At 42.7% G+C, this 13,439-nt stretch overlaps 1 protein-coding gene across 3 annotated transcripts in view; it reads left to right on the top strand.

Moving 5' to 3' along the window:
* Positions 1-12,711, top strand: part of PRDM2 (PR/SET domain 2) — a 67,608-nt gene extending 54,897 nt beyond the window's left edge. For all 3 annotated transcript variants that reach the window (XM_058855029.1, XM_058855030.1, XM_058855032.1), the window contains 2 exons: positions 7,952-8,086; positions 9,390-12,711. In XM_058855029.1, coding sequence (XP_058711012.1) covers positions 7,952-8,060 — 109 coding nt within the window. In that variant the 3' untranslated portion in view covers positions 8,061-8,086; positions 9,390-12,711. The remainder of the gene's footprint in view (positions 1-7,951; positions 8,087-9,389) is intronic.
* The last annotated feature ends 728 nt before the right edge of the window (positions 12,712-13,439 follow it).

The raw sequence follows: 13,439 nt of genomic DNA, 5'->3' as shown, positions 1-13,439 counted from the left end.
CAACAATTCATTGTTTCAAGTCTTTTACAGACAAAGGAAATACCACTTGGTGTTTGCTTTTGCTGCAGTGTGGGTATTTCAGTGACCTTGTAAGGATTTATTAGCCATGTGTAGCAGTGAACTGATGGTGAGTAAAGCAGCCTCATTCTCTAATATCATGGCAGAAATCCTCTTGCCATTTTATCTGCAGTTTCTCTGCTGTGATGTTAAATCCTGTTGGGTCCTGAGGATGTGCCACACTGAGATGTTCACCTGTTGATCAGGGTGATGGAGATCTCCAAATGAGAAAGGATCATCAAAGAGTTTCAGTCCTAAATAGATGACTCATCACAAATAGAAATGTGCAGCTTTCATAGTTACTCTTGCTATTGCATCTCATCTGCATAATTGAATTTCTCTGGCTTTTATAGCCGCCTCTGTATGATCTGAAGCAACAATAAAGCTGTAACATTGCCCACAAAGTGCTGACACGTCTTGAAATGCATCCAGACAGGCAATGAAAACAATTAAACTTGTCCTGTTTACAGAGACCAAGTGACACGCTGGGCGAGATCAAATGAGTGTCAGTTTAATAAAAACAGCGATGCTGGAGTTGTTGTGGAGATGGGAGATCTGACAGGTTGTGTTTACCTTTTTTTGTTTTCCATTTTCCAGTTTGCTGGAAGGCATGGGAACCAGCTTGTGGCAGCAACTGTCTGAGCTGTGTTCAGTCCTAGGTGTTAGAGCCAGTCCAGGGGATGCAGCCAGGCCCCTCCTGCTCCTCAAGCTCCTCAGCCCTGGTGGAGGCTGCCCAAGGGGATTGAGGCTCTGGGGTGTTTCTGGCTCTCTGGTTTGTCAGCATTTTCTATTGCAAGACTTATTTGAAATTCTAGTTTGGTTCCTGATGATTTTCTTTGGGGAAATGTCGTAGAGTTTGATGTCTAAATGTTCAATATTGAATGCAAATAGCAATAGCATTTGCTTCATTTACTGTGGTTTGTGACTTCATTTCCAAATTTACGGGCTCAGCTCCAGCTTTTTGCCAGAGTTGGGTTTAGCCAAGGAGCTGAATTGCTAGAGACAGACAAATTGCTTGTGAATGACCTTAAAAAGAGAACTTAGAAGACTTTATGTACTAATTCTGGCTTTTATTTACTGAATGTGATCTGTGTGAGTCACATGATGTTGTAGTTCTGCTCATGATGAAAAAGGAGCTAAACAATAGATTTTGAACAAGAAGTACATGCTGGTTTGGAGCTGAGCTTTTGTGGTAAGTGTGATGAGAGAAGGGTGAACTTCCACATCTATTTCATTAAACTGTAAAAAATAGCAGTTTTTACTGGAAAAAAGGATGTACCTTCCAGTACTTTGCAAGAGGGGTTGGTGAGGAAAATATTTCAGAGCAAGATGCAAATAAAACACTTAAGTAAGGCTTGATATAAATGAACAGTTAATGGTCCATTTACACATCAAATGATAGTGGAATTGTATGTTATTAAAGAGGGATCTTTTTTCCATGTGTTTGAATGAGTTGCTGTTATTTCCTAAGCTTTGTTTGGGATCTTTTTTTTAAATGTAAGTAATGTCTTACGATAATTTTTGAACAGAATAAATTCTAAGGTAACAGTCTGCAGCAGGAATTGGTGCCTTTTTGTGCCCATCATTTATAGTCAAGCAAGGGTTAGATGTTTAAAGTGCAGGTAGGTTTTCCTCTGCTGCCTCTGCAGCAATCTCCAGCCATTAACCACCAACCCTCTTCCTTAGTGAAGAGAAAAAACCATTGAGTCACCTCTGGCTGCTGCTTTTCACACATCATCACTTTCCATTCTCATTTTACTGCACCTTTACTTAGTAAGTCTTTAAAGATGGTTTTGGTAGGTCATACTTTTAGAGCATTCATTGGGAAAAGAGCACTGAAATATTGCTGTCTGTTTTTTTCAGATATGAGGCAGTAAAACTGAAATTCAAAGGGAAGCTTGAGCAGGTATCAGGTTTAATAAAAGGGAGACTTTTTCTTAAGAGATAAGTAGCTGCTTCATTTTCCTAATTTATTCAGAGTTCAAGTGGTTAGTGAAACAATATTATAATCAGCAACATGCACTTTGTTTGTGTATGTATATATATCTGTTTAATTTTTTAAGACTTTCATGTTTCATGAGCCAAACAGGGTCTCTGAGTCATGATTTGGATGACAATACACCCAGAAACTGCCAGAGGGTTGTGAGAAATGCCTTTGGTTATTCAGCAGGTGATGTTCCATTTCTCTGAAGTACAAGGCTCAGTGTTCAGTCATTCAGGGTGGTCTGGCACACATCAGGTGAGCAGCGAAACTGAGACTTTCACCACTCAGCACCCTGTGTCAGTCAAAAACAAGAGAAAATCTCATTTCTGGGCCTGTTTCAGCAAAGCCTGCCTTGTTCCCAGCTGAGGGAGCTGGGGGGCTCAGCCTGGAGGATTCTCAGAGGGAACTCCCTGACAGGAGGGTGGAACAAGGACAGGACAAGAGGAGGTGGCCTCACTGTTCAGGGGCTGCCCAGGGATGTGGAATTCCCATCCTGGAGGTGGCACTCAGTGCTCTGGGCTGGGGGACAAGGTGGGGATGGGTCACAGGTTGGACTCGATGGCCTTGGAGAGCTTTTCCAACCTCAATGAGTCTGATTCCTTCTGCAGTTCAGGCAGTGCTGCTCAGCAAAGTTAAATGCCTGGGGTAAAGTAAATGCAAGGACTTTTTCAGTGAAGTGATTTTGTTGGGCTTTGTGTTCAGGGCATCTGAAGGCTCATTCCCACCTACAGCCCATGTGTGCATAGCCCCCAGCCATGACTCACTGGGGGAATTTATGTAGTGTTTCCTTTAGGTGTCGAGATCTCTGCTAAACATTGCAGTGTGGAAGGAGGTGGGAAGATGAAAAATACTGAATTCTTACATCACTGAGCTGCTTTTTGAGTTTCACACTCAAACTCCACTGTCACTGGAACTTGAAGTTGCATTCTCCATTCATTATGGCAAATTCAGTCTGTCACTCATCTACATTTTCAAATCAAAAGCACACTTTGTTCTGTGGTTTCTTTTTTATGTGATGAGATGTGCAGGACTGAGGGCCCATCCTTGTTCTTTTGCCCTCCAGCAATCCTTTTGAGCTCTTTTGGTGTCACCATTTCTGTATAAAGCTAAATAAAATCAACTACAGTGTTCCCTATGTGTGATGAACAAAATTCATAGATAAAAACTTTTTATCAAATTGCATTGCCTGACAGTATAGAAGATGAATTTGAGTACTTCTGGTTTTAATCCAAAATTGTTCACCTTTTGACTTGCAAAATGCTCTGTGCCACTTTAAAAGGGCAGGAAGGTAAATTGCTGACAGGATGCTGTTCATCTGAATTTATAGGTTTACACCAAGATTTCTTAAGTGACTAGGACTCTAATCTCTGAGCTCAACTTGAACCTTCAAGGCAACTGATTTTCTGGAGATCAGAAGCTATCTCAGTGCTGAATTCTTTTTTAAGTGGCTTCTTTAGGTCACCAGTTGCTTTTCAAAATGTAGCTCTATTTAGGTGAAGTGGTGTTGATACATCAATTTTTCAGTCCCTAGGTGAGCTGTAGGTGTGGTGTGAGATTTCTTTTTCCAGCTGTTGGTGTTCATCACCGCAGTTCCTCGTGATCCACAGGAGTGGAACTGAGCCAACAGTGAAGAAACTTAAACTGTGGAGCACATGTGAAACAAAGCAATTTTTGGGTTCCTGTGGGGCAGCAATGCTGCTTTAAAGGATGAAGTTCTTTGAAGCACTGTGGCTGGAGAGTGCTGCTGGGTGTCTTCTTGGAAGTCAGGAATGCAGAGGATCTCAATAACAGGTTTTTCCAGTTCAGATTTGTGACAGGCCAGACCATAATATTCATGTTCTGGCCTTTCATGCCATGCAAAGGAAGGATAAAATCCTGATATGCTCCAGCTCTTTCCTTGCTTTCATGAATAAACACATGTAAATCTCCAAATATCCACAGCACAACACATTAAGATCCTTTTTGCTTTCCGCTGCTTCCCCATTTTCCATTCAATGAGTCAGGACTTTTCCATAGAAAAGAGAAACATCCCTTTCAACAAAATTCTATCCATTAATCTTTTTGTCTTGATAAATACTCTGTTTCACTTGAACAGGCAAACAAAGGGGTTTTTTTTCCTTGTTGGTTGATGTTTTTTATGTTCTTTTGTGTATTTACTTTCCCATTAAGCAGTATACCCCTGCCAGAGAGTGCATTTCAGTCAGGGTAGCAGCACTGGTGAAGTTTAATCTCACTGAGAGCAGAAAGTCCAGAAATGGCATTTATTCATCCCCTGAACCCTCTTGCTTCCCTTCTGGCCTGTGAAATTAGTCAGTTTCTTCTGCAAAACCAAGAATTTGGGCTTAAACATCCACATTTCTACTTTTTATTCCTAGGCAGTGATTTATGTCAGCTTAGCTATTATTTTACTTAAGAATAGGAAACACTTGTGAGAATATGTTCCTGGCATGCTTATTGTTAAACAGAATGTGGAATGTGTGTGTGTCTGAAATTTTGGAGCATATCCTTGGGGTTATTTTAGATTATAGAGTATAATCCTTGCAGGGGGAAAAGAACACTTTAATTAAGGTAAAAATGTGAACCTAAATCACCTGAATCTTTACCACATACTGCCATGAATTTATTCACTGAATTTCCCTGGTGGGACTGGCAGCCACCTGTGATCATTTCAGCTTTCATGCCCACAAATACCGTGGCTTATTTTTCTGGGACGTTTTGAGAGAATTAAAGTAGCAACCCAGGAGAATGTTAATTGCAGAAGCGTGGTAGAAGACAAGCTAATTTGAATTAAAAATACCAAATGTATTTTGGGAATGTCTGAGGGAAGGGGGTGTGCCAGGATTTGGCATTTTTCCTGCCTTTTGAGTTTGTGAGTGCTGCTCTTGGCAAAGCTCAGGGGCTTGGGAAGGTACATGGAACTTGGTTTGGACAAACACTTAAATATTCAGGAGACAATTTAACCTGTAACAGAAATGCAGGTGGTGGGGGAACCTTTGCCTTTGTTCCATCCTCTGCTTTAAGGCTGCAGATTTTCTGAGTAACCTTGCTAAATCCCTTTCCACCTGACTCCATTCTGGATGTGAAAAACTGGGGTTATGGTATTGACTCACATTACAAAACCGTTTCAGATTTGAGGATGGAAAGCTGTAAGAGCTGATATTTAATGATTTTTTTATTGTAGGGAGTCTCACCAAATTGGGTAATCTATCTCTTCTAGTTTGGGTATGCTCTCAGTTGTGAGAGAGCTTTAGGCCTTGCTGGGTGTAAAAAACAGCCTCATTTAACTTCTGGGTTAGCTTTCATTTATTTTAATTTATAGCTGTGTATTTAATTAATAGCTGGTGCATCTACCAAACTCTTTGGTTTAAAAGCCCTTAGTTGACAGAGGAAACTTTGTGCACACAAGTCCTTCCTGCTACCTGACATTTGGGTTCTTGGCCTTCTTTCCTTACAAGCAGAGCGTGTTTTCTGATGTTATTCCTTTATTTAATTTATATTTTTTTTGGCTAGAACTGTTCCCTAGCAATGGTTCTGGCAGAGCTGGGGTAGCCTGGGCTGGGCTGTGCACAGGGGTGTGAGGGGCTGGGAACAGCCCTTGGCCCTTCCCATGGAATCATCCCTCAGCAACATGGCACAGGGTGCCTCAGAATTCCTTTTCTTTGCCTGTCTCCAGTTACCCAGCGCTGAGATGGTGAAAGCAGGTGCAAAGTGACAGTGCTAAAAATAACAATTTCAATCACTGCTCCTAATGCAGCTCCCCTCCCCCTCGGAGACCAGCTCCCCTTGCACACCCAGGAATTGGGCAAAATCATCCCAATCCCATCCAAATCCCAGCTCTTCTTTAAACTCTCTTAAATGAGAGTTCTCCATCCACTCCAGGGTGATGCTGGGACAGAGGAGGGCTCTGATTCCTGACAGCTTTGACACGGCTGTGGTTTTGAAGCGTGGTTCATTGGGAGCACGATGGAAAGGCAGCAGTAAGAACTCCATAAGGAACTCAACTTCATTTTCTGTTTGGAAAAAGAATCCTTTTTTATCTCATTCCTCTAATCCTCAGCTTCCAGTTAACAAGCCAGCATCTATTAGTTTTAAAGCTTGAGGAAATTAGGGGTGAAAGATTGTAGAATTTCAGAGTACTTTGGGTTGGGAGGGACCTTAAAACCCATCTCTTTCCACCCTCTGCCAAGGGCAGGGACACCTTCCACTGGCCCAGGGTGCTCCAAGCCCTGTCCAACCTGGCCTTGGACACTTCCAAGGACAGCCACAGCTTCTCTGAGCACCCTGTGTCACCCTCAGGGGAAAGAATTTCTTCCTAATGTCTGATCAGGGTGTGTGTTTGAAAATCTAGGTCATATTTTCCCTGGTATTTTGTCTCTTTGGATTTGTGGCTTTTAACGTTATTTTTTCCTTTAGGTTTCCCATAGGATGTAGACCCTGCCCCACTGCATGCAAGAGCACACAGATGTCATCGATTATAGAAGAATTTTAAGAAGTCATAATTAATATTTTGACAGGAAGCATTACTTACATGGAGACATTCTAGACAGAAAGAAACTAAGATTTCCCTCTTCTAGTTATAGTAAAAATGTGAAGCCAAACAAACTAAACTTATTTTGGATATTCTGCTGTTTCCCTTGGTAACAGTCCTTATATGGAACAACAAAAGTCTGCCTTTTGTTGACCTCCCCATTACCACTTTCTGGTTCTTCCACATTAGTTGAAGGTTTCAGGATTGAATTAACAAAGGCTGGAATGGATGATTTACATAGAACAATAACAAAACTTCTGGCAGGCAATTTTAACCACCAATTTTAATTTGAAAATAATTGAATTGCTTGCTTTTCAAAATTTCTGTGGTTTTGGTTTTCTGTTGTAATGGAAAGTTTGGCACTTCTTTATGTCTAACTTGCAGTTACATTGTGTGTAAAGACAAACTGAAATCTCCTTTAAAGGGTGCATATTGAACTCTAAAAATAACACAGACAGAAACCTAGGTTTTAACTTCTTTTAGACATGTTGCTGTGTAAGAAAATGATATTTCAAAAGATGTTCCCTTGGAAGAACATAAGTGGTTGGGTTTGGTGAGAATTTTGAAGAATTTGCCTTGAGAAGGAAGGTATGTAATTACCTATGGGGGTGCACAGGTGTGAGGGAAAGCAGACAAGTTTGTGCATGATAGCAAAAGGTGCTGAATTTAAAAACAAATAGGGGATATTTTGGAATCTTTTAGTGTATGGAAGTTTAGCTTGTGTACACATTTGAACAGATTGTATGTCTAGACCAGGGCAGAAGCAGCTGGACTTGCCTTGCTTTGAGTCATGTTTTCAGGCTTTCTTCTTGAAATCACAATCAACCGAGGCATCAAATTAAAATTTTGCTGTGAAATCTCTGATTTTCACTTTCCCTTTGGGACTCTTAGTTTAAAATGTGAAGTGCAATAAAGGCTCTGTTGTGTCCTGTATGTTCCTTGTTGAGTCTGTCAGTGCAGTAGTGACAGCAGCGTTCTGCCGACTTTGACCTGGGGAGAAATGATGTGATACATGTTCTGCTAAAGTAAAATTCCTTTTCCATAAAGATGTATTTTACAACCTGCTGTGGACTCTCCTGAGAGAATAGAACATGACTCTCCTGGTTTCTGATGTAACTGTGGGTTTGTCTCTCCTGGTCGGAGGGTCTGGGACACGAGGTGGGAGCCTGGATGCTGCTCTCAGTTGACATTATCTGTTTCCTGCTTCAATAAACTCACAGGGTAAGTTCAGAGCAAGGCAAAAATACCCTCTTGCCTTCAGAAGTGCCTCCTGGTACCTGCAGTGTGGGTGGAATGTCGTTTTCTTTTCTCATGGTTTAATAAAGCAGCTCTCTGGTTTTGTTTGTGCCCGGTCCCTGATGCTCTTCTGCCTCTTTGCACAGCTACAGGCTCCGCGTGGCCTCTAGATGTCCTTCCTCCTCCTCGCATAACCCCAGCACCAGGCAGTGCAAGAAATCCAGCTCCAGCACATCCCACTTCTTCAAGGAATAGACCCTGGGCATGTCTGACCAAACCAGGTACAGCCACAGGAGGATGCTCAGGGCTCCCTTCTGTGCTCCCAAACCCTTCCGTGTTTCTGTGGGCAAGGAGTGCAAGGTGCTTTGGAGATTTGAGCCTCAGAAAACCCAGAGTGTCATTCTCTTGTAACTGCTGCAGTTGTGGTTTGGGGGAAGGCTGAGGGCTGACAACTGGATGAGCCATGAAGAAACTGCATCCCCTTCCATGCTGGAAGTGATTCCAGTGTCCAAGACAGAGACCACCGAGATGCCACTGCTGGCTGCTCTGTCTCATTTCTGGGGTGGAGGGTCTCTAGGATTTATGCCCTTTGGAGCTTTTTGCTAGCAAAAATCTCCTCTTGAAATATGTGATGTATTAATTCCAAAAGGGAATTCTCTGGTCATGGGTACTTGGATCTAAAGGATGTGTGAGGGTAGTCAGCCCTTTACCCCTCATGGAAGGTTTAAGGAGAGTTTTGTTCATGATCCTTTAACACCTGACATGTTGCTCTTCTGGACCCTAGGGAGCTTGTAGATGGTGATAATTTTTGTAAGGATGGCTTTTATCCCTGACTTGGAAGGAGTGGTGTCTGTATGTGATTGTAATAGAGGGCCAAGTGCTTTGGGATCTTTTAGGCTGAATGGGTGAACACTGGACAAATATTAACTGTCAAAAAAACCATAGCTGGCAATGTGCACTTTGCTGGCTGCTTTGGTGGCCCACCACAAGCTCAAAGACCAGTATTGCAATGCAAATTGCTGTGATAACATGCAAAAACCTCTAAGGGTAGTGGTGAGATAAACTGTGGTGTTAAGCACTATGTGCTTGGGAAAATAAATGACCCAGCCCCATGTATTAGTAGGGCTGAGTTGATTTTCTCTTGGTTTAAACAGGACACTGTTTTCTGCTTCACCACTGACTTGCAGATAATAATCTCCTTTATCCTGATCTAACAGCTAAGGAACAAGAGACTTAACACATGTAAAGCTAAAGGTGAGGATGAGTTCAGCAAAATCAAAACACTGCAGCCTGAAGTTTATTCTTTCTTAAAACCATTCAAAAAACAACGTTTGAGGGAGTAGTTTATAAAATTCTGAGGTTTGCTATCTCCTGAATAAAGGGGGTGGTTGCTAATGAATGTTAATATCCCTAGATGTGGCACAGACCTTTAGCTGTGGGAAATCCAAGCAAAATTAAATCATGGGTGTTTCTTCCCTGTACAGTGGTCACTGGATGGCTTGTCCTGCTTCCAGCTCCATGGAACATAGAATTGGGACTCCTTAAACTGTTTCTGATTAAATGCACCTCTCTGTGTATTTTCAGGTACCAGAAACTTCTGACTGGAAAAGGTGAGGTGAAGTAATCCTCAAGCATCATCCTCTCCTGCTTTGCTCAGATGAGGTGAGATGGGTTCCTCAGCAGACAATGGACAGTGGTTTCTTCTGCTGGAAGTGATGATGTGCTTCTGTCATCTCAGCCTTCCTTCCAAGGGAGGGAGCACAGAGCAGGCTCCTGCCTTCTCCAGAGAGTGATGAAGTGTGGGTGCTGGGGACAGGGTGATCTCGGGGTCCCCCAGTGCGTGGAGCCCACGTGCCAGCATGGAGAACAGCATGGAGAAGTGTTCAGGCAGCTGCAGGCAAAGAACCCCTGCTCAGAGGGTGGGTGGGTCTGGATGAGTCTCCTCTTTCTGGGAGAACACAGAGAGTTTAACATACTATGCAATTAAATTCTGAAAAGACTGTTACATCCTTTTACTTTCTGCTTTACATCCTAACGGGTAAAGAACTGGGCATCCCACAAAAAAACACTGGAGGGAGTGGTGGGTTTTCCTGAGGTTTCCACGTGAAGTCTGTGGGTACCCCAGTCTCTTGACTTTGTACCATTAGCTTTAAGGGGCAGATGCTGTTGCTTTTGACACATGTTTTTTGGGAAGATCACCCAATTTGGGAAATGCACTGATAGCCCAGTTCCAGAAAGGGACTGGCATCCATTTCTCAAAAGCTGCCATAACTTGTGTTGCCAGTCTGGTACTGTTTAGAGTCAGGATTTATTTATTTAGGGACAGTATCAAACACTGGTGTTGCTGTGCAGGATCAGACCAGACTTGTCCTTAAATACAACATTTGTCCTTAAATAGAGCACCCGTGTTTGTGTCTCTAGACATGAGTTTGTTCTGGGGGGTCCTGTCCAGAGGCCATCCATGAGGACATCCAGCAAAGATTAATTCCAGAAACACACAGGTCAGCTGGTAAAATACAGTGCAGAAAGGTCTCTCACCTCTTTCCTGCCCCCAAATGGGGTCAATCACACCCAGGTACATCCTCTGCCAGTTCTGGGCAGAACTTCTGCCATATCACCCATGAGGTGAAGGGTTCCTAATGCCAACACATGATTTTCCAGGATCCCTGCTAACGTAGCATCCAGGTTTGGGATTTTTTAAGGAGGCCAAAGGGGTTGATTGTCATATTTCCTTCTTGTTTCAGTCAAATGATTCCTGTCCTTGACTTTGCACTCCACACAGATAAGCACAGATCTGTGTATGCACACGTTAGTTAAGAAAAAAACAAGTGCCCGGTTGATAACTCCTTCCCACCACCCTGAAAAAGTCAAAAAAAGGATCAATTTTATAGATATATCTTCATATATAGATATAGATATAGATATATATGAAAGATAAAAATATATATGTATGGAATTGCTGAAAACAGTTAATTTTGTATGGTTTTGATGAAAATCAAATTGTTCAAAATGAATAGAAAAGCTTTAAAGAAGAAACACTGTTCACCATAAAAATGTTTTGAGTTGGAAAGAAAAGGTTTTCAGGATCTTGTATTATCTCACTACAGATTTTTTTGGATAAACCCCTCTTGGAGGCTTTCTAAGTGCAATTGTGGTTTGGGGGGGAGGCTGAGAGGTTGAGAACTGGATGAGCCATAAACAGCTGCATCCCCTTCCATGTTGGAAGTGATGCTTCCAGTCCAAGACTGTGACACCACCGAGATGCTCGTGCCATTGCTGGCTGCTCTCTCATTCCTGGGGTGGAGAGTCTCTAGGGTTTGTTCCCTCTGGAGTTGTTTTGCTAGCAATAATCTACTCTTAAAAGAGATGTACTAATTACAAATGAAGGCTGGGATTTTTCCCAGCAGCCTTGGAAGACTGAGAATCTCATTAGTCATTCAAACTAGTTGGAAGTGAGCATCCAGATCTGCTAGGCAGCTTGGTAAATTCTGGTCAAATAGCACAAAAAAATTAAGTTTCCTGGCCTTATGCATATGTGCAAGCAGCTGGTGTGCACACACAGCTCTCTGATCGGTTTGTTTCACTTTGGTTTTGCACGTTACATTTTTATTTTCTCTCCACATTTTGTCTTTCCTCTCATCATGTAATTTTAGTATGGTAAACCCCGTTCTTTCAAACAGGAATGCTCCTCCTGTGTGTCTGGAGAGCACCTAAATCACTTGAAAAATGCATATACAGCTCTAATAAACCCAATATACTCTGACTTAAAGCACCAGAATTATTGGTGATTGATTGGTTACGATTGATTTTCCCAGTGCAGATTTATAGGACACCTTGTCAAAGATTACATTTAGTGTATCAATTATCACTGGTCACTTGAGGATTGCTGCTGAGGAAGAGTTTTCTTGCCATATACCCAAATACTGCTTTAAACAATCCTCAGACCCACTCAACTTCCAGTCAGATAAATGAAGTAGGGAGTTCTGGCACGGATGCTGCCCAGTTTAGTGCCTTTAAGGCATCCCAGTGAGGTTACCAGAGGTCACTTCTGTGCAATTTATTTTTGCTGCCTTTTTTAGAGTGTTATCAACTATAAAAACTGACAGACTCAAGGAGAGAAGTGTGTACATTGTTGTGATATAGGAACGTTTTTCCCAGAGAAATTCTGGTTTATCACACAAGCCTTGTAAATATGTATTTACAATTTTAAAAGCACGTCTTTATGTCCCTGGTTGTAAATTCTCTGTTTTTAAAGTTTTATAACATGTGATTCAACCAAGAGACCACAGTGCACAGCTTTTTATTGTACTGGTCTTTTTGAAGGGTCCATTACAGTCTAAGCTGTAGCAGAAAAATATCCATGCCACCAACAAGAAATAACCCATGGTTACACCAGACTCCATCATTTTAACTCAGATAAAAAATGCAGTTTTTCTGGGAGGGTTGGGGAGGTTGGGGGGGTGATTTTTCTTGCAGAAAATAAAAAAGCATCAGTTCAAAATGGTGTCATTTCTCTGAACCAGTGAGGAGATTTCATTCACAGTGAATTCAGGAAAAGTATGCCATTTTTTCCCAAGGCAGAATTTCACAGTTTTGCAGCAAATTTTTAACCTCCCCCGTGCCTGCTGATGAAACGTGAAATTTTGCCCTTGACCAATATCACAAGTTCTTGTGAAAATTCAAGGAGAGGGTGGGGAAGAAGCTCAGGTTTTGCATGTAGAATTTGTGAGGATGACACTGGCAGCTCTGCAGTGCTCTCATGGCAATGAGAAGTTTATAAAAAATAAACTGTGTGGAGATGTGGTGGGACCTGGTTTGTGCTTGGCTCCTGAACTGCTCTGGAAGACTGAAAGCTCTGTTGCCTGTCTGCCATGTAAAGGAAAAGAACAACAATAAATTAATGTGGAAAACCCAATTATGGAAATATTTATTGTTATTTCACCCAAAGAAAATGGGGATTGACTGTGGGGGCTCTGAGACAGTGGAATGGTCTGGGGTTTTCTGGTGGGTGGTGGGAGAGGAGGAAGGAGATGGAAGTGTTTCCTTGGTCTGGCAGGGCACACAGCCAGGGATTCATCCTCCTGACAGCTCCAGCCGAGGTCTGCACGCTTGGAGAAGCAGCTCACGAGCTCTTTGCAGTGTGGCCTCTCCATCCAAATCCAAAGCTCCTGCTGAGGTGTGGCAGCACTGCTGTCCTCAGCCTGGAGGGAGATATTCCTGCAGTGGCAGGGTTGTTTTCCTTGCTAGGAGTGGCCCCTGTTTCACACATCCTGTGCCATCACAGCACATTGAGACATTTTGGGCTTTCTTCAGGGCTCTGGGACTTGGCTCTTTCCATGGAATCCCAAAATGCTTTGGGCTGGAGGGACCTTTCAGCTCATCCCATTCTCCCCCTGCCACAGGCACCTTCCACTGTCCCAGGCTGCTCCAAGCCCTGTCCAACCTGGCCTTGGGCACTTCCAGGGATCCAGGGGCAGCCCCAGCTTTGGGCACCCTGTGCCAGGGTCTCCCCACCCTCATTGTAAAAATCTTCTTTAAATCTGCTCTTCCCTCCTTCAGCTGAAAACCCAGACAGGGAATCACTGAGGGTGATGGGCAGCCATTGCCATGGGTGCATTAATCCAGTCACATTCC

This window comes from Poecile atricapillus, chromosome 22 (assembly GCF_030490865.1).
Source record: "Poecile atricapillus isolate bPoeAtr1 chromosome 22, bPoeAtr1.hap1, whole genome shotgun sequence".
Lineage (NCBI taxonomy): Eukaryota > Metazoa > Chordata > Aves > Passeriformes > Paridae > Poecile > Poecile atricapillus.
The sequence above is the reverse complement of the archived record's forward strand: the minus strand, read 5'-3'. Positions and strand labels throughout refer to the sequence as shown.